Raw genomic sequence first — 21,058 nt, 5'->3', positions numbered from 1 at the left:
AAGTAGAATTTTATCTCTATGTACAAAATATGGTTGGGGATTCAACTTAGCTTTCAACTTAAGTTATAATCGCAGTTGCATTAATGTTTCATTTCTGTCGAAATGTTGTGCCATCGAATGTCTTTTCGTTTATTCGTTATTTATTGACAAGTTAGTTTTTATGGCAATTGAGTGAGGCTGAGATTACGACGCCGACGGCAAAAGCTGTTGCGAATTCCCACCAGGCAGCTGGGGAAGATCCCCAAGCTCCGGCGACGTTTCGGCTCGCTCCGATGATCATCATCCAAAAGAGCTTCAGCTGCGAGCAGCTTCAGCTTCGAGTGTGAGGTTGCCAGTTAATATCTGCGCTGCGTTTCTAGCGCAAAACAGTCGAAATTGTCAGCTCGTTGGCTGAGCATCGCAGTAGCTCTTCCTTAGTTTAACTTTTAGTGACCACATTGCCATTCGCAAAACAACAAGAGGATTTAATCAAAATGGCTAAAATCTTAATCAGTGCTCTATTGTGCGTTGCCATGTTTGGCTCAATGGGTTAGTATACTATAGTTTTTTTATATTATTATTTCGCAAAACGAATGACTTTGGTCACAAACTTGCTGGTGCTATACTCTATAGTGGCGAAAAGTTCGAGAAGGTGACACAAACATTTGCATATATGTACGTCAGCACAAAATTTCAAGAAACATCAACGCATTTAACTCATTTCATCTTGAAGAATTAAAGATTCAATGTTGCGGAAACGAATTAAAGTTAATTCTTATTGCTTCCTATTGAAATAAATTCGCATTTCATAGAAAAAAGACCCACATATTTTGTATCTAAATGTTTAGAGTCCCACGTTTGGTTGGAACTACATATGTACATACATATGTGCAATTAATCAATTTTGCAACGTTTAAAAGTGCTAGTCATCCGATTCACAATAGCAGGAAATTACGCGAATTTTCAAACAAAGTAACAACAAATATTTTATGGAGAAATGCAAAGAAAGCTCAATAAATGCCAATAATTATTGCCATCGTGATGGCCAATATGTAAAATCCCACCGAAATTTCATTGATATTTCAAGGTCAGCAGGCAGCCTTTTCAGAAATTTGATTCACACGCCGAAGCGGGCAGAGAAACATGGCTATTGCATAATCTCTGCCTGGCACCAATGGTCGGTCCATTGTGTGGAACGGGTTTATCTCGCGGATAGCGGTCAGACATGTTGGGGGAGCTGGAGGCGACAGATCCATCTCGGTGCGTGCCCAGCCGGTTGTTGTGACCTTTAAGCGCGTTTGCACCTCTTTCGATGCGGTACGACATAATCTTTACTGTGTCAGGTTTCGAAAAAACCAACGGTCGCCAATCAGATTTCGAGATGAACGTCACGTTTTGTCCAAAATCTATTTGAACACATATGGGAAAGTAATTGCATGTTTATGGATTCAATTATTTGAGGTGCAAACAGGGAAATGCCGCTTACTTCTGTTGAAACTTTAAACTTATCAAATAGGAAAAAAAAATAATGAAAACCACAAAAATCGTTAGCAGATTGTTCACAAAATAAACAGCATTTTTAAATAAATTGGTGTGATTTTAAATTGATCGGCCTATAATTATTAAAAGCGGCTAATGACGTCAGTGACAGCAGCTAAATATGTCCATTGATTTTTAAACTGGTTAATAGGGTAACAGGTTTTTAATAGTACGAGTATAGGGCCTTAACGATTTAATATGAAACGATTTTTAGCACAGCTTATGAAATTAGATGGCATTAAAGGCAATGGTTTGTATGCATCCCTAAAAATCCCCTAAAATCCCAGTCCCACTATACACTCACATTTGAAATACATAACTTTAAACAACTACCATCACTTCATCCAAGTCCCTGGCACTTGTCTACTACTCAAACTCTTTTCTGTTACATCGCATTAAATAAACATCTTTGAATTATATTCGCGGGTTCAACAACCGGGGTATGTGCCCACAAAGTCATTAAAGTTTCAATACCCGGGTATGTGCATGTAATATCGCGGGAAGACGAGAAAATCCATTGTCAAGTGGAATGTTGCCCTACGGCAATCCCACGACTTGTCGTTGATCATAAAGTACGTATCAAATAGTTAAAACAAAAAATAAAAAAGAGCCAGTTTTCCATCATAACTCATTAGAGGTAAGCTAGCCACCGCAAACCCGTGGAACGATATTAACCGACGTACGCTATTTCTTCCAGCTGCCGCCGCCGCCGGTGGATGCAAGGAGGCGAATGGAACCGCTCCCGTGTCCGGATCCTGCGATGCCTACATTGAGTGCAAGAACGGAGTGGCCGAGGAGAAGCTCTGCCCCGACGGTCTGCTGTACAACGAGAAGTCCACGGGTTACCCCTGCGGCTACCCGATCGACGTGGAGTGCACCCAGGGCCAGGCCCGCCTGCAGGCCGCTCAGCCCACGGATGAGTGCCCCCACCAGTTCGGATACTACCGCATGGGCGACGCCAGCCACTGTGGACAGTTCATGAACTGCGCCGCGGGCCGTGGCTTCGTGTTCGACTGCCCCGAGGGCCTGGCCTGGAATCCGGCCACCTACAAGTGCGATTGGCCCGATCAGGTGGAGGACTGTGACGCCGAGGCCTTCCTGGGCTTCCGCTGCCCGGCACCGGCACCCAGATCTGAGTTGCTCGGCGAGCAGGAGGCTGACTACACGTTCCATCCGTCGCAGGACAACTGCCAGGTGTACTTCATCTGCATCGAGGGACGACCACGTCGCATTGGATGCGGCGAGGACCAGGCCTTCAACCAGGAGCTGAACCAGTGCGACGACATCGAGAACGTGCCCAACTGCAGCAGTGCCATCCGTGAAAAGGGTGCCCAAATCAAGGCCGCTCGTCTTCACGCCAAGAAGAACTAAGTCAATCCAGTTGTGATGTTTCCCATGCACATGCCATATGGCGATAGGTTGCTCGAGTTTTCTAGTCTGTAGTTAAAGAATTTGGCAAACTGATTGTTCACATTTTGCACGTCGAAATAAAAAAGAAGGAAAAACAAAAACCACGTTAGCTTTCTTCAATCTACAATCTAGCTCCCCATTTATATGCCCTCTTGCTAATAAACTGCATGCTTTCTTTATGATTACAGCTCTTGGCTCGCCGGAATGCCCCACGCCCAATGGACGATTTGCATCGGGTGAACAGTGCGACTCCTACACAGAGTGTCTGGATGGTAATCCCGTGGAGAAGTTGTGTCCGGACGGCCTGCTCTTCCACCAGCGCACCAAGGCGACCGGCGAGTGCACATACGCCCCGTACTCCACCTGCAAGGAGAGGGCACGCCTGCAGCCCGCCAACGGAACGGAGGAGTGTCCCCGCCAGTTCGGTTTCTATCCCAACGGCGATGCGTCCAAGTGCGGCGTCTACCGCAACTGCGCCCACGGCGTGGCCAGCCTGACCAAGTGTCCCGAGGGACTGGCGTTCAATGAGGAGACCTACCAGTGCGACTGGCCCGATCTTGTGGAAAGCTGCAACGCCGAGGCGTACCTGGGTTTCAACTGCCCCGCCGCCGATTCCGCCGATGATAGCGCTGCCGCCGCCGTGGACGTCAGTCCGGAGGGAGAGCTGCGCTACTATCGCCATCCCCAGACCTGCAAGAAGTACTTCGTGTGCGTGAATGGACATCCGCGCCTGTACAACTGCGGCAAGTATCTGGCATTCAACTCGCAGACGAAGCTGTGCGACTTCTACAACAAGGTGCCCGAGTGCTATGCCCTGCTCAAGGAGAAGCAGCGCCTGAAGGCGGAGAAGCAGCAGCCCCATGTGGGTCAGCCGGAGGCCTAGGCCCTTCGAGAAACCGATGGAATCTCAGAGGCTGCTATCTGTACACTTCCTGTGCAATAATTATTATGCTGTAGATATGTAACTGCTTATTGGTTATGCAATGAATAAATAAGTAATCTATATAGAAAAGGATGTACGTTGATAATTTGAATCTGTTGGGGATATAAAAAGTTCAAAAAAACAACTTCATTTGGTTTCTTGAGTTTGTAATTTATTATCAGTTTCAGATTTTCCGTTTTTTGAATTTAGTGTGTTAGTTATTAATAATAGGTTTCTTACTAGTACTTGGTAGATTAATTAAACTTATATTATGTTACATAAGTAAGATGGCAAACCACTTCCACAAGCTTAAGCATTTGTTTGCGAACTCATCATGGTCATTTTCTTCACTTCATTTATAATTTTTACAACGTCTTCATTTATTAAAAAAATATTGTTTTAAGAACCAATTTTAATCCGCAGTTACGATGTTTTTTTTTTAGAAATAATTTAAGCTCGAATTTCGTATTGTTGATTTAAAACATTTATTCTGCATTTATCACTAAGTAACCAATTAATTTTCGTTCAGAATTGTTTAGGACTGCTTAAAACTAAATTCTTCACTTATCCTTTTGGATCCGATCGCTTCCGTTTCCTCTGATTCGTTTCTTCTTTGGCTATAAAAATTAAATTACATATAGGTATTGTTTTTTGAACTTTTGCACTATTCTGTTGTAGATGTTTTTGCTGTTGTGTGAGTATCAGTTTGTTCGTTATATTAAATTACAACAAATAATTGGTAGTTAAGTTAAGTATTATATTTGCTTTTACAAATTTTTGTTTCACTTCGATTCATATCATTTCTTTCTTTCTTGCTTTGTGGTGCTTGGCTAAGGCGACTTTTGTTTGGTTGTTTTTACTTTGTTTTTGTTGTCTTTACATTTTGCAATATATTTAACTTTTGTATCCGTTTTCATGCTTTCCGCTTTCTTTTACATATACAGAAATAAACAACTTGCACTGAATGAGAACTAAACAAATGATATTTCGACGAAAAGAGTAAGTTCGGAAAAGAAAACAAATGTCTTAGTCGTTTTAAAATTTGTGCTAGAAATTCGGCTATTAAAATTATTTAAGTTCATACACACACTTGAGAAAAAGTACATATCCTTTCATTTCATTGTTTTTGTTACATTTTGGTTTTCACTTTAACATATTCAGTCTTTCAGCTTTTAACATAAATAAATTAATTAAATTAATTTATTTAATTACATTTAAAACATCATGCTGCTTGTTGCCTGTAAATAATTTTGAGTTCTATTGCATTTATGTGGTAATTTTTCAGTTGTCTGCCTATCATTGCTTGTTTTTAAATTTATAGCCAAAAAGGTTTTTCAAAAATTTTGAAGAAATTTTCATCCTTAGTCAAAGTTTGTTGTAGAAGCCAAAAGTTCTGGTTGCTTGCTGCTGCCTTCTTTAACTTAAAACTATACAGAGGTGGTCAAAAGTATTTACACAACGAGCTTTTTTTTCAATTGTCAACTAATTGAAAAAAAAGCTCGTTGTGTAAATACTTTTGACCACCTCTGTATATGCTATATATTTCGCTTTTCATCATTTACATTTAATTGTATTAATTATATGTTTGGTAATATAGTTTTTCAACTACTCCCCTCGTTTATTTTTTCGCGCTTTTGAATAGCTGTTACTCCTAATAAGTTTTAGTTTAGTTTTCCCATACGTTTAAAAACTTTTTTTGGACGTAGAATCTCTTTGCTTTGGGAAGTTCAAAATGTGTCGCTTAATTTTAATTAATCGATATATAAGAAATATATAAAATTTTGTGTCTAAATTCAGTTGTTTTTAGGAGTTTTTTTTGTGAAAACTAAAATAACTTCTCTTTCACGTACTGGCTTAAAAGTTTATCAAATACTCTCCGTTCAATTAAAACTTTTTTTTTTCTTGGTTTTTGGGTGGGGCTTAAGTTATTATAGTTTTATATAGTCTTTCCTTCGATCATTGCTTTAATATACGTCAACTCAAAAGTTTTCTAAATTTGTTCTCGTTTCGCTCGTTTCTTACTGTGTAAACCGGTCTCTTGTTAAGGCATCTGCATTTTGTCACTGAAGTTGTGTTTTTTCTTTTGTTTCTAGTTTTGGTTTTGCATTTTTACAGCATGTTTTAGCTGCATTGGATTTGGTTTTATTTTAAATTTCGAAACAAGACTTTCCAAAATATAATATTAATTTGCGTTTGCCCAAAGTTTTTAAATTTTTTCTTTGACTCCTAAAAACAACGAAATACGGTTTTGTTCTTTATGATTAATTTTGCTGTGCCTTAAGATACAATTTCATTTTTTTTTTTAAAGTTTCCCGTTTCCCTTTGTTATGAAATGGGATTTAATTGTTAAAATTTTGTTAGTTTCGAATTAAATTTAGGTCTCTGAATAAACTTAAACTATTAATTTTGTGGCCTAACTTTACATTGCGCATTAAGTAATTTTATTTTTTTGTTTAAAGTATTTATTTTTTGCATGCAGATAAGCGCGTCGCTGGATAACCATGCTTAATTGGTAAGCTGAAATAATTCGAATTTCTAAAATAAAATCCTTAAAAAAATAAAAACACAATTTTCCTTTTTTTTTTCATAATATAAGAACATTTTAATAAAAATCCATTTAAATATAAATTGGAAAAACTTAACATTAAGCAATAAAATATAAAGGTTTTAAGAATCAAAAGTATATGTCAATCAGGATCAAAAATAAGGGGAAACTTAACTTTTTAAAGCAATTTAAAACATAAAGAACGGCATTAAAACACCTACACTTTGTTTATAACCTAAAAAAAATGTTCTTACTTAAACAGGATATTTTGTGCTTCCAATTAATGGAATTTTCGCTTTTTACCGCCACGTTTCTTTCCCTTCCCCTTTTTGGCCAGTTTGCGCTTTTTGCTTCCATCCCCACGCAGGGCTGATTCCCGACTGATCTCCCCAAGAATTTCGTCACCAAGTGTGCCTGCGGATAGATGAGTCAGTTTAAATTTCGCATATTAAGTGAGAAGTGATCAGAACATACCCAAGGTGGTCAGTTTTCGCTGGCGATGCTTCTCCGCCTTGGTCACCGGCAGACGCATCAAATAGGTCTCCTCGTACTCCTGCTTCTCCTTCTGAGCTTGGGAAAGCATCTGCTGAGCACGCGAACCAGATGAAATTTCTGTAGGAGCATCCAAGTATTCCTCTTTGAGGTCCTGCAGCATGGAAGACCTGGTTGGAAAGGAGACATACTTTGCTGTTGAATGGATACTAGTGGGAAACGGGTTGTCAAACTCACGTAATTGCTCGCTTCTTGGCCCGATCCAGTGCCTTTTTCTCCTTGTCGGCATCGCGTTCATCGCCATCGTAGTAAACGGGCTTGATGCGCGGCGGCACGTACACTCCGGACTTTCCGGCTGTGGCCGCTTTCCGGGGCATTTTCGCGGCGCCGGCTTCATCCTCATCCTCCTCATCGTCGTCCTCATCCTCCTCATCGCTGTCATCTTCTCCATCGTCCTCATCTCGGCCTGCTCCGCCAGCGCTGCTCATCATATCATCCGGGTTGGGCTTGTAAAGTATGGGATCCGTACTGCTCGAGACGCCAGTGGTGGCTGTCTTGACCAGTTTGTCGATCTGATAGCGTAGCTTGTGGTCTATGGGCCGAATCTTCTCCAGCACAGTGCGAATCTCGATTAGGCGTTCGATGGAGGGATCTCCCTCGATGGTCTCTCCGGAGCATTTGCGCAGCACGACGTAGGTCAGATTGATCAAGTAGTCCAGTAGCATGTGGTACTTCACCTCCAGAAAGCTCAGGCCGTACTCTGTGGTTAGCTCGCCTCGCTTGACCCGTTGCAGCATGCCCTCCACCAAGTCAGTCACTTGTTTTACATTGCTGTTCATCTCCCCGAGCAGCTGAATCGCCTGCGGAATGTCCTGGCCCTGTGCCTCGCAATCGTAGTCCAGTGCCTTCAAGGAAGCGTTAAAATGAGAAGTGGAGTGAGTACAGGAGTCATAAGAATGACTGACTTAAGTGCATTAAGTACTAAGCTATGGGTTTTACTCATTTGGCGCTGCATCAGCTTACCATGCTTGATTCCAGATGTGTTCTAAGCCCGTAGTCGGCTATTCTGGTCGATTCAACGTGCCACCATATATGCAAACACTTTACCACGTCTACCCCCCTCTGCTCCGTCGAGTGTCGCGCCACTCATTTGCATATTTTATTGGTTGCCATTTAATTATTTGCATTTTACAACATTTTTGGCAGCACACACTCCACCTCACACACACTCACACCTCACCTCATGGCCATCTGCTTTTTGACCGACCCGGCTTATGCTGCATTTATTTTCAATTAATATTAATAAAGCAGGCGGATGGAGGCAGTGGGGCTGGAAAGACGGAATAAATGGGGTAGGCTGAGGACTGGGGGTTGCATGTTTTGGATATTAATTGCAAAATAGTATGCAAAGCTCATTTTTCATATATTTGCTTTTGTCATTTGCGGTCTGCATATTTTGCCTGCAGTTTACAATGCAATTTACCAAATAATTATTTCGACAGCAAAATTTGCTGGTCAAGTGCAGAACAACCCGCAGCATTTATTTCAAATGCTATGTATATCCTTATTAGCGAATTATTTTAATTGTATTTTGTGGGCGAAATACAAAGTGCGGGTTGAACAAAAGGATTTGGCGCAAAAATAATTATATTTTGTCCTTTCAAATATTTATTACATTTGGTATTTAAAACAAAACGTAGGCATGTTATCCTTCCTATATAATCTCTGATACTTAGTTGCTTCAAAAATAATACAGCACTAACTATGCAGATCGAATCTATACTAATATAGAATATAATATATAAAATATAGTATCTTGTGAAAGGGTATAAAAAGGAGCTACATTTTTATTCACCATATAGGTAGACATCTGCAATTGCACTGGTTGAAACTAATTACGCTATGGCAAACTTGACTATCATAGCGAGTAGTCACTGCCGGACAAACAAAGCGTTAGATAAAACGCAGGCATATTTTAGCGTCGAAAACGGCACTAGCCAATTGCAGACACCCAAACCCAACGCGTCCAGATGCCCGAAATGAGATGAGATGGGCATAACGAGGCCTCCTCCATTATCAACTGGCGACCGAATAGAGCAACGTCTATATGGAACCTGCCAAAGAAAAATAAACCAAATTGCAAACTGCGGACAGATAGACAGGCCAGCCGAATGACCTCCTGCCCACCGCCCCAAAATGATTTAAAATTCGAGGGGCTTTTGTGTCATTTGCAAATGCACCAGCCAAACAATGCAGTTTTTGCAATTATTGCAGTTGTTGCCGATGCTGTCGATGTTAAGCATTAACAGTTATTACGCAATGCATTTCATGTGCATGGCCGCGAAAAAGGGTCCTCCGGGCCAAAACCAACACATAATTCGCCCATAAGTAGGCAATGCAAGTGGAATCGAGACCCGTCCGCATACATATGTATATGTGCATATGCATTTATATACACAAATACCACACCGCAATCCACCGACTGCCAGAGCCTGGAAAACGCGAATAAACAAACAATATTTCGTGGCAATTTTTCCGCTGCATGAATAAAATATATACTGCAATTTCTGTGGGTTTTCCAGCCAGGTTATGACCGTTCATTTTTTTCATCCCTCTCTCTGTCTTTCTGTGGCAATCCGCTGAATTTAATGACAACATTTGATGGCGTCTGCCCCATTCCAAGCCCAATAAACCCACTCCTCCTATTTCCCATCGCCAACCACAAACGCAGCTGCACAATTTCAGTGGTGCCTAAAATAATTTGGGGGTAGGACACCTTCATTTGTATATATCCAATTTATTTTTATACCATTTTATGCAATAATGTCATAAATAAATGTGTTTGCATGCGGTTTAAGCCTCGTCGGCGATAATTGCGCAAAAACCTTTGCATATTTATGGGCTGAAATTCGTATTGCATATGCAATTTTCGACAGACGACATATAGCAAAAAAAAAAAAGAAATATATGTTTTATGCCAATAATGAGGGGTTTCTGTTTGTGTTGAATCTCATTTTCCCATGGTTTTGTTTAGCCCGACACTAGAGCGCACTTTTTAGTAATTTATTTGATAATTATTTTTAGTAAAATAGCCAATTTTATTTCGTTCTTTGCAATAAATTATAATTATATGATCTCCCATAACCCATAAGAAATAACAAACTGCCTGCCTTAAATCATCAATTAGTGTTTGCCACACATCAATGTCAGCTTGGCAAATATGAAATCACTGCGAAACACTTTGTTGCTCATCAATGATGCCAACATCATTGGAAGCCCAAGTCAAGAGATGGCAAATCCTGGCAGTTTAGAACTACAAATGAAGCTACCTCTCCTACACAACACAGTTCAGTTTTCCCGATGGCGGTGGAGGTGGATTGTGCACGGCGAGGCCCATTAGAAATCGATTGGCATAACTCAAAAATTGTGCAAATTAACGTTAACCCAACGAGCCAACGACCAGAGAAACGCCGCAGAATATGGCGACAAAGCACTCAAAACAAAAAAGGCCCCAAAGAAATACTCAAGTTTCATAAATTTCACAACATTTCTCTCGTACTTCGGAGTATATTAGAATAATTATTATTTTAAATGTATATCAACTGCAAGTTACTAAAAGTTTATATATATTAAGTACAGAAAAGTGCTCTCACTTTTGGTTTGAGTGTACTCGCGAATGGAGATGTTATACCCGCCGGCTGGCTTTAAACCGCAGTGAACCCACCAAACACATAGCCCACCCAAAACTCCAAGTCCTGTCCTCCAAAGTCTGATGTCGTGAATTTTCCCCCGAAAAAGGGGGCATCCGAATATATGTGCAATTTTTGGTGGCAAGTGTCGCTGTCTTTGTTGCCGCTGCTGCAGTTCGTGGTGTTGACGTTGTGTAATGCCAATAACCGAAATATTGATTCATGTCATTCAAGTCATGGGTAGAGGGTGTAGTTTTTGGGATGTTGCACTTCAAGAAAGGTACATATATATTGTTTAAAGGGAAAAATAATGCTTAGATTTACCAACTATTATACAACATTCACCAATTTCTTACTAGTTTTTAAATTATGAGAATAATGATGCAGGCTTAGTATGATGATCAATATCAAAATGTATACGTCTGTTGCCAAATTCGTATTGCAATTCTAAAAGAGGAAAATATTGCACATTTGACGCTAACATTATATTTGTTGTGGCTCGCATGGGAGTTGGATTTGCGTGGGTGGATTCAATTGGATTTGGTTTGGGTTTGTATCCGGCAAAAACGGGAAATGAAACTGCTGTGGTCGAGCCAATGGAAAAGCGAAGCTGCAAAACGTCCGCTAATTTGAAGCACCAAAAAAAATTTCATTTATGAAATGGCATTGCACCATGCAGACACCATAATTTTCCGCCTCGATTTGCAATTGCCAATTATCAATTTCAGATTTATTTATTCAACCACCACCGACCGAATTCAGAGCGATTTTAAGGTCCATTATTTATTTTAATAATTGGCAAACTCAAAAGAGTAAAATAAATTAAACAAAAATAGCCATTGAAGGGTTGGCAAATAAATTGCAAAAAGGGAAAGAGTCTACATTCTTAATACTATTAATATTCTTGTAGAATGGAAACACTTCACGTCTACTTTACAATGTTGAAAGGGAATAGAGTTTATAAGCTTTTTGGTTTGGTTGGTTTTAATATTGGTACTGCATCTGTAAAAGAATCTTCCCTGTGAATCCAGCAATATGCACATTCCAATTCCGTTTCACCCTGCACGTTATTATTTAAAAAATACAAATATTCCAGGCACATACACACAAACGGAATTGAGTGAAACGAGAAGCTGAAAAGTAAAAAAAAGGAACGACACTGCTATGAAATATTGCCAATCAGAAATGAAACCGAAAATAAATCGATTGTTGCAACAAACGCACATAGCACGACAACATGGACGCCAACATGGGCAACAACAACAACGAATCAGACTGGCCATGGCCAAAAAGCAAAACAACAACCATATGTCGCTGGAGAATGGCCGAAAGAGTCGGAAACAACACGTTCCCTGTCCCATTCCCCCATCAAACTCTGCGTTACGCGAAAAAGTGGGTGCTCTTGTGGGAGTGGTGGGTGGGCAGTGACAGTGGGTGGCGCCAGTGTAGTGGGTCGGCTGAGTGATTGCCGCGTCTGCGGGGGTGCAAATTGAAACAGAGTTGAGCCTCGATCCCCGAAACTCTCGACCCACGGCCCACGAATCCAGCCGTTATGGCATCCATGTGCTGTCGTTTGTTCGCCGCTCGTTTGGGCCCAGTTCGTGTCGCTCTGCCGCTCCTGGCCAAAAGCCTCGCGGACCCAACAAGCGCGTCGAGTGATTGGGTGGCACGGAGATGGCATGGAGGTGGCACTGGGGATTGGGCATGTGGGTTTTCGGAATGGAGGCTGGATGATTTCCGACGCTGCACGTTGCATTTGCATGTGTGAGACATAATTGGACAGCATGGAACGTGAGCACAGCGGAGACGCATTGGATGGCAGGCACAGTGGTCAAGAGGAGCTGCTATCCACCAGCTGGGATTCATTTATCGAAAATATGCTATTCAATATACCTGCTGCTAGTACATAAGTTGATAAAGTTGATCAGATTGGGCCTAGTATAGAGCTTTCATATAGCTTTTATCGATATTTATTCGATTCGAAACTACTAATTAGATGGCTTATGTTTGTTCGTATTTGACAAAGTGCCTGTAAACCAGTGTTGAGGGCTCACTTCCATCAGTTTCTTTGTGCCATTCACTGTCTCTTTAATTCCGGACCTTTGCATATTGATGAAGCTGCCCCCGACTCAACCCACTTCACCATTCCTTGTTGGCCAGCTTATGACAGGGAAGAGCTAAAGGCTTCGTTGGTTAATCCAAAAGAGATTACAGGGCTCTTGGAATTGGGACAACCTCACATTGAATAAAATCTTGTCAAGAGAATATCGAAACTTAAGGCCAGTTAATGGATACTAATTAGGCTGACTATACTCTTAGTGGTTTGACTTCTTTTATATTCAAAGGTTTCGATGGAATAACCATATCTATAGATATGTAGTTAAAGCTTTGAAAACAGATTTCTGATAACCATAAAGCCTTATGATCTATCGCATGTCTCACGAATTTCCCCTGCTTCAACGAAAAAATATATATAATATACAAGTTTATGTGCGCCGAGAATCTGACAAAAACCGGTGCTTTTTCCGGGTGTGTAGATATTTTTGCACGTCGAACAGAAATTATTTATAAAATACACAAAACACAATTGTGTACACACAATATATAGGATGCAGGAATATACGGAAAAGCTACACTCGCTCTCTCACTCACACCCGTGCGGAGTGACAGGGCCGGAAAAGTGGAATGGAGATCCACATAAATTTACGTGCCAATAAAATAAACAAGCGCGGAGTTTTTGGTGATTCGCCGCCAGTGGAAATAACAACGGGCGAGTGGAAGTGGCAGGAGTTGGAGCTGGAGACGGATGCCACAGGAAGGGGCAGCGACAGAGGCTTTTTGCCATTTATACAAACCCACACGAGGCAGGAGCAGGAGTAACCCTATTCCCCCCCCCCCTCTTTTTTCACTACCCCTCGCCATGCATGCATAAATTGCGCGAATTTTTAACGTTGATTGTGGAGCAGGCAAAAATAACCGTGTGGTGGCTAATGCTCGTTGGAGCAGCGGAGGGTATCGGTGGTCGGCGGGGCACACAGACGTTGTCACAACAAATACTCCGCGAATTTTATATAAATTTTAAATACAATTTGCTATCGAGCCCGCCGAAAGCGAGTAAAAACAACAGCAGCCAACGACCAAACACCGCTTCGAATGGTCAAATGGTCGGTCGGTCGAATGTTTCGAATGGTGCCGATGAATTTTGGGGAAAGGGTTAGACGGTCTATAGATGCGCACGGGCATATAGCGTATAGCTGAAATCGGTGGTCGGGAGAGTGGACAAACTGTCGCTTAATTGGAAATTGTGTATTGTTCTCAGCGAACTGCGAAAAAGCATAGATAGCCAGCCAACAAAGTTCCATCAATTTTATTTTGTTTGTCGAGCCAAATATTTCTGCATATTTATAATGGCGATAAGGGAGGGGGGCAGACATATCATAGCCAATATTTCGATTTATAAAGTTTATCAAGCAAATAAGCTTTAAATATAAATAATATAATATACTATAATATTTGATGATATAAGATGAAATGGTATCCCATTTGTGAAGTCACATAATTAAACAAGTCCCGCACAATTACCACCTCAAATCCACTTCTGGACTAAGAACTCCACTCTCGCCTCATCCAACATAATCCCTGTTTACGAACTAGGTGGATGGAAAACAACGGGCTGCCAGCCCGCACTGTTCTCAAAGGAAACCCGTCTAATCTATTAAAAATTCGTGCGGCACAGGGGAAAAAAATTTAATTTTAACCGAAAACGGGACAGAAAGGATACGGATACATATCCGTAAAGAAAGGACAACAGACTTGCTTTCGAATGATGAATGAGCGAATGCATTTGCCGCTGCCATATGACTTGACAACCACAAATTGTGGACAGGATATAATGCTGCCCACCGATGCGAGCCGCAGATAAATTTTATAAATTAAATAGACAAACTCCCGGTCTGCATATACATTCTCAAAAAAGCATATTACCGTAAAATTTGCGCCAACTCCTCGACGAAACATATACGTAAGTACCAAGTCGACCCAAAACAGAAAATCTCATTACAATTTCAACGCGATCAGACAAAGCAGCATCAGCAGGAAGGCGGCGAACGGAGGAAACCCTGATGATGAAATGGATTTTTATCCCAAAACAGGACACGGCGAATGAAAGAAGCATGCGAAGGGATACAGGGAGCAGGGAATTATGGAAAAAAAAGAAGGACTAGTCGTAACAACTAGTCGTTAACAATGAAGGTCTTACCTAACGCTCAACTATTGGATGCCCATTACCTAGCATTTTGTTTATTTACTTGTTTTTACATATGTTAATTTACATATATTTACGTAAAAAGTCTAAAGACATAGATTTTTAATTAATTTAAATGTGGTTCATGTACATCGATTGCTGGACTTCGATCATTTGCATATCATCACTGTTTACTGTATAGGGTATCAAAAATGAAAAAAATCACGGCATCAGCAGAAGTGGATGCCATTCCTCGCTCCACCGATCCGACCCTTCCCGCACTCCCATGCTCGGAGGACAGGAGCATGGGACGAGTTGGTCCTCGGCGCGTAAAAAATGCAAATCCCAAGTCAAAGCTTAGCGCCGTGGCCCCCGTACGTGTGGGGCAACCTGGCAACATACGTGCCACCTTCCTCTGTCCACGGCCTCACACCCATGCAAACCCATACACAGATTTGAGTAATGGATAAAAAAAACCTACGCAGAAATGGAATTTCAAAACGTATGTCCCGGCATAATGCAACACACTCCGGGGCGGACTGGTTATTCCACTGGAGCATGGCATGGGCAAGCAAAATTCAATAAAAATGAAAAAATAAAACGGGCCACAGCCACGGGGTTTTTGAATTGAAGGCCAGTTTGGGGTCCGGTCTACTCTGGCCGAGATGGGGTGGTGGGCTGGGCAGAAGGACCGGACCGACTGGTTGCAGGACTCTCCGGATCAATGACGAAAGTGCGTTGAAGTGTAGCGCAAACAATGGCAAGAGGCATAAGCAAATGGGCCACGAGATGTTCATATGCGCTGCGTGGTGGAATAAAGAGTGGAGAATGAAAATGAAAAATGTATTGGTAATGCCCAAAGAAGAGGGAAGCCTCTTCCGTTTGTTGAGGAAGGTCTTAGGGAAATATTCTCAAAAATTCTCTCTCAGTTTTCCTACATATAACTTCAATTTTCAACATTCCCCCATCTTCCACCCGTGCCTGTCAATCGTAATGCCCAAAATCGGCTGATGACCATTGGATGGCTGAAACCCATTCCCAAAGGACATCCCGCAACCTATCAGTTTTCATTGCCACGAAGCGCTGATTAAAAGACGCTTCCGCTGCACTCAAAACAAACGCACCAGGAGACGCATCTCGGGCAGAGGACTCGGCGAATCCTCGTCACTGCTGCCTGCAGATGGCCGTTATCCTTTGCGTTGAAGGCGAGCAAAGGGCCAACTAAACAGACGTCAAAATCATTGCCATTACACGGGGGGTTAGCAGCCGGACAGGAACTGGTAGTTGGATTTGCGAGTGGGGAGACTCTCCGCTCCACTCCAGCGTACATACAATGAAAGGACGCGCCCACAGCCAGGAGCCCCTGCTCCACCGACCGAGCGAGATGGTCAACTGTCCCGCCTTAACCCGTCAGCCGCATGCCTGGTCGCGGAAAAAATAACCCGAAAAGGGAGTGGAACGCCACCTCCTGTTTGGGTGGGGAATTTGAAAAGCGTCGCCGGTTCAAGCTCAAGTAGCTTGTGTGCCATTTTTTTCCATTTCGCTCATCGTTTTTGTTCTCAACTTTTGCTCTATTTCCGCCATCGTCGCCGCTGTCTGGCTGACGTTTTAGCGCGGCCAGTTAGCGTCGGTGGCTTGGGGGAGGTGATCCGGAATCCAGGATGCGAGATCCGGAGGCGGGGAGTATCCAATGCGGTTGTCAGTCGCTGCATGAGACGCCTCCGCCAGTCCATCGCAGACCCTTTGTGCCGGCATTCTGCATGCAAAGTGAAAATGTTGTCGCTGTTTAATGTCAAGCGTGGACATTTTTTTTCGTGGCAACTCCAAGGACCATTGTCAACCATGCCGCAGTTTTCCCCTCCGATGGCTGCAGACGTTTTCTAGCCAGGCGGAACTGAAGTTCCTGGCCGATTTTGCATTGTAAAGCACTGTCTTGATGGATTTGTCAGGGTCAGTTCCAATTGGTGGTCACTTCAAGTGCCAGCTTAGGATCGCTGGCATTCTGGAAAACCAGATTGTACATCTTTCGTGCACTTTCTACGAATTCAATAGCTTTAAGATCAAGTCCTATCACTATCCTATAACTATTTAATATTTAATACTATGTCATAAAAGTGACACTAGAGTATATAATCACCTATGTACCATACAGTATTTGGAATATACTCCCCGAATGAAAAAGAATGGCATACACATGGATGGAAGTTGGAGTTTACGTACATAAAGGAGGCGGAGTGACAAACGCAAATGGATAAAAAATGTTTTTGTTTGCAATCATATTATATTTATGCAATCATTCGTAGGTCTAACTCCCCGGTCTATCTATTTCATTTGATGGTTAACCCTTAACTATATGCTGTTTTTTTAGGGGAGGTAATTCTGTCGTTTGGGTTAATCAGGGCTAGAGATTTACCCCTTTTTTTTTCAACACTCCAATGTGCAACGCTGAAAATTTTTCTATTTGCGAACTCATTTCGCATGTTTACATTGCATTCCAATTTTTCGGCCTCAAAACAAAAAAAAAACGCACATTTTTCGAAACGGGACACTTTGTGCTCCTGCTCTTGCTGTTTTTTGGGGTTCCAAAAATATTTAAATATGTAAATAATACACACACATGTCGGCGGAGCAGCCACACATGCAGAGGTGTATATATCAGCGCTATGGAGGAACAGGCCCAGCCCAGAAAAACTTCAGTTTTATTATTACTTTTTTGCAGCCACGTGTGGCGTTTTTTTTTATCCAGCTGGTCGCGACTTTGTGAGTATTTGCATGTGTGTGTGTGTGGTTGTGCTACGCCCTTTTCGGACACTGCATTTTTAATATAATTTTTACAGCCCCCACTCCATAAATACCTCCCCCCCCACACAGGTCTGCCGAATCTACGCCCCAGTCGCAATTTTTTCCACAGTCTTGTTGTTATTATGCTGCCACGCCCCTCCCACCAGCAACTTTGTTTGCAGTGGGCGTGCATATGTGTGTGTGTGTACTCATTTTCAATTTCATTTTTTTCCATTTGTGCCGGGGAATCAGATTTTTTTGGGGTTGGTATCCGCCCATTGGCAACTGTCCGGTTTGCAGGTGGTCCTGCCGCTGCATAAGCGAAAAATGCTTGCGATGCTTTGTTATACCCCTCAACTCGCCATATAAAAGGCATATTACACATATTCAAAAAATGTAAATCATCGAGAATGCTGCATCTCTATACTAATGAAGTGTACTCTGTTACGATATGAATGAAGGAACCAGACTATTCAGACATATTCGACAGTCTGTCAATTTTTTACCTAAATTTATAGGGGTTATAAAGGAAGAATGAAGCTATTTGGTCAGCAGAATTATTTGCTTGTGATGAAAACCAAAGTTTATTAATAATAAACACAATAATATGATTAAATATAGAAAGCAGACGGTATCCCATAGTCGAGCTACCCCGCTGCAACTTTATTTTTGCTGTTATTTATATTTTATATTTTAATTTCTGCGTTTGGGGGAAAGTGGGCGTGGCAGGGACGGGACTGGAAAGAGGCAGGTAATGAGCAGGCGACGTTGTCACGCGTTGAGAAGAACGAGGGGGGGAGGGGTACATCAAGGATGGTGTTCACTGTAAGCCGGAGCATTTTTTCTGCCGCATAAGCAAGAAATGTTTTAATGAATTTTTATTCCGGATGGGGATGTGTTTTTAATTAATTAAAAATATAAATTAAAAATTGCATAATACTTTAATTGAAATGGAAATGGGTTTGGGTAAAAGGTATGAAGAAAAAGTTGTGAAAACTGAACGCATACGGAAGGTAAACCCCTTTGTCAGTAAGATAAAATACATTTAATGCCACCTAAATTAATTCATTTTAATCTTTAAACGTTTTTGACAGCATGACAAATATATTTTTATTTATTTGCAATGTCAAAGATCAAATATTATTTTGTAAACAAAATCCTTTGAGTTTCCTTTGCACTATCCAATGCATTCCGCTTGAGATTTGCGGAAGTGGAAGTGGCACGTTTTGTATATTATGGTTATAAATAATAATAATTTATTATGAATTATGAAAAGTGCCTAGACTGCTATAATTTGATATGCGAATAAAAAGCAATTTTTCTCTGTGCACACCAGACTGCGGTTACGCCACGAAAAAGGGTCACCAGACAGCCAAACCAAGTAACTTAACCCGTTCCCGATCTTGGGAGACCCTCAACTTGGCCTGACCACAAAGTAGGGCTGCTCCGCAGTGGGGCAAACGACCCGCTCGAACAGCTCGGGCACCACCGAAGGTCGTGGCTTCTGGTCGTCCGGCAGGAGCATGCTGTTCCACAACAGGTTCGAGATGATCGCGTGGCCGCGCTGGCTAAAGTGGAAGCAGTCGTGGGAGAAGAACCGCCAGTCAGTGCTCCCATCGGGCAGCGTGGGTGCGGTCAGTTTGGTCAGCATCGGATGCGCGACGATGGCAAAGTCCTGGCGATGGAACTCCGGCAGCCGGGCGATCTCCATGTCCAGCTGCTGCCAACGCGTCAGGGTGTCCATGCGCTCATTGAACTCGGTGCGATTGAGGCGGTCGTTAATCAGGCAGTGGCACCCCACACGATGCACCACGAAGCACTGCAGCGGCACCTGGGTCATGGTGCTCAACACCAGCGGGATGTTTGGCACCACAATCAAATTGATGAGCAGGCGCGGCACATGGTCGCGCAGCAGCCGGAATGCCTGGCGCAGATCGCGGGCGTGCTGGTCAAGGAAGCTCTGCGGCGTGTCCCAGTGGCACAAGTCGGAGCAGATGTCGTTGTTTCCCACATACACTGTCAGCAGCTTCCAGTGCCGCTTCATGTCCACATGGCGATCGCGTCGCAGCAGATCGATGAGCACACGAGCCTGGAAGGGCAGATCCCGCGACATGATCATCGGCTCGGCGATGTTCAGTCGCGAGGATCGGTGGTTGATCACCAGGCTGTTGCTCACCGCAAAGCCGTATAATTTGGGATTGAAGATCTTCAGGATGTTCGGCAGAGTGACGAATCTTCGCCAGTTGGCCAGACCGCCACCGGAGAAGGTCAGGCCGCGGAACTCGTTGATCATATCGATGGCATTGTTGGACAGTATTCCATTGCCTGCGGACAGGGAGTCGCCGAAGGCAGCTATGATGTCAATATCACCCGGCCTGAGGTGCTCTATGGAAGTGGGCGGACTGGGGGAGCGTGTGTCGTTCGTGGGACACAGGAAGGGCACCTTCTTGGACACCGGAACCTGGAGCTTTCCCTCGCGTCTGCCGCGGCTGCTCAGCGCATCGATGTTGTTGAGGGCCCATCTCAGCGTGGTCTGCCTGGTGTTGAGAAACAGATGGCGCAGATCCTGGTCGATATCGGTGTACTGCTGGATGCCATTTTCCGGCACACGGGGATCGTAGGACTGGGCACGTACTCCGATGTCTGCCAGCAGGCGATCGGATCGATTTTGTCGCCGGACACGCCGATTTGAGGACACAAGCGGCGAGAATAATATAAACAACGAGCACAGACACAATGCATAGGTAATGCTAGCCATATCGGATTTATTTATTTGATCGAAATTCTAGAGATTCAGTTTGAGTTCTTATCCATTCGGATATACTTTCGCAAGCTCATACCCGATGAACTTCTGAACGCGTTCTCATCCGACAGGCAAATGTGTCGATCGTTTTTAATGCCCGCCACAAACTATATGAATTCACAGGCCGGATCCCCTTCTCGCAACTCCATCCGCTCCGTTCGCTGGCTCTCAAACTCATTTCTTTCCATTAAAGGCAACAACAAGCCACAGACGATCGCGGAGGATGGGGACGGGATTGGGACGGGGCTCAGAACTTGACTTAAAAGCGTTGACCGAGACATTAACAATCATAAAAATGACAGAGCGGCCTGATAGCAGCACCAGCCTCTGGTTTCAGCTCCAAAAAATACACATGCCCTGCGGTTCAAAAGCACCAGCGACAGCAACGAAATGCCCTAAACAAAATACTGTTTAGTGTACGAAATAATTACCTTGTGGCAAAACATGGATGCTACCAAAACACGCCGAGAAAACGCACATTTGTTTGTGTTCACAGAAAAAATGAAACAATAAATATACCATAATTAATTTGAAGCTATAGAGACAGGGGCGTAGACTTTGAGCTTGGGATCTTGAGGTGAGCCCAAAAATCACCCTAGCCGACCAACATTTAAAATCGGGGCATTAAGTTAAAAACTCGGTTAAAAATTTGGTT

General features: G+C 42.7%; 3 protein-coding genes across 4 annotated transcripts in view; 1 reads left to right on the top strand and 2 right to left on the bottom strand.

The window, feature by feature from the left end:
- Nucleotides 1-345: 345 nt before the first annotated feature.
- LOC117150579 (protein obstructor-E) lies at nt 346-3,932 on the top strand. Of its 2 annotated transcripts, none has more exons than XM_033317533.1 (2): nt 346-528; nt 2,216-3,048. In XM_033317533.1, exons 1-2 carry the CDS (start codon nt 474-476, stop codon nt 2,887-2,889), a joined length of 729 nt encoding a protein of 242 aa, XP_033173424.1. In that variant the 5' UTR covers nt 346-473; the 3' UTR covers nt 2,890-3,048. The 2 variants fall into 2 exon arrangements, with proteins under 2 accessions (XP_033173424.1, XP_033173422.1); XM_033317531.1 differs by lacking the exon at nt 2,216-3,048 and adding an exon at nt 3,117-3,932 and having other exon boundaries at nt 351-528.
- A 2,564-nt stretch (nt 3,933-6,496) lies between these two features.
- Nucleotides 6,497-21,058, bottom strand: part of LOC117135545 (neuroguidin) — a 35,193-nt gene continuing 20,631 nt past the window's right edge. Inside the window, exons 2-4 of the mRNA XM_033295841.1 lie at nt 7,125-7,792; nt 6,870-7,057; nt 6,497-6,809 (exon numbers count right to left, since the gene is read on the bottom strand). Of these exons, the coding sequence (XP_033151732.1) occupies nt 6,676-6,809; nt 6,870-7,057; nt 7,125-7,792 (990 nt within the window). The 3' untranslated portion in view covers nt 6,497-6,675. The remainder of the gene's footprint in view (nt 6,810-6,869; nt 7,058-7,124; nt 7,793-21,058) is intronic.
- LOC117135538 (phospholipase B1, membrane-associated) lies at nt 18,212-20,576 on the bottom strand. The gene has a single exon (XM_033295817.1). It carries the CDS (start codon nt 20,356-20,358, stop codon nt 19,015-19,017), a length of 1,344 nt encoding a protein of 447 aa, XP_033151708.1. The 5' UTR covers nt 20,359-20,576; the 3' UTR covers nt 18,212-19,014.

The sequence above is a fragment of the Drosophila mauritiana genome, chromosome 2L (assembly GCF_004382145.1).
Source record: "Drosophila mauritiana strain mau12 chromosome 2L, ASM438214v1, whole genome shotgun sequence".
Taxonomy (NCBI): Eukaryota; Metazoa; Arthropoda; class Insecta; order Diptera; family Drosophilidae; genus Drosophila; species Drosophila mauritiana.
The sequence above is the reverse complement of the archived record's forward strand: the minus strand, read 5'-3'. Positions and strand labels throughout refer to the sequence as shown.

Excerpts from the sequence above, each read along its gene's own strand:
- LOC117150579 (XM_033317531.1), top strand. The coding sequence starts at position 474 with ATGGCTAAAATCTTAATCAGTGCTCTATTGTGCGTTGCCATGTTTGGC. Across the intron at positions 529-3,116 it reads TGCCATGTTTGGCTCAATGG|CTCTTGGCTCGCCGGAATGC; the intron begins GTTAGTATACTA and ends TTATGATTACAG.
- LOC117135538 (XM_033295817.1), bottom strand. The coding sequence starts at position 20,358 with ATGGCTAGCATTACCTATGCATTGTGTCTGTGCTCGTTGTTTATATTA.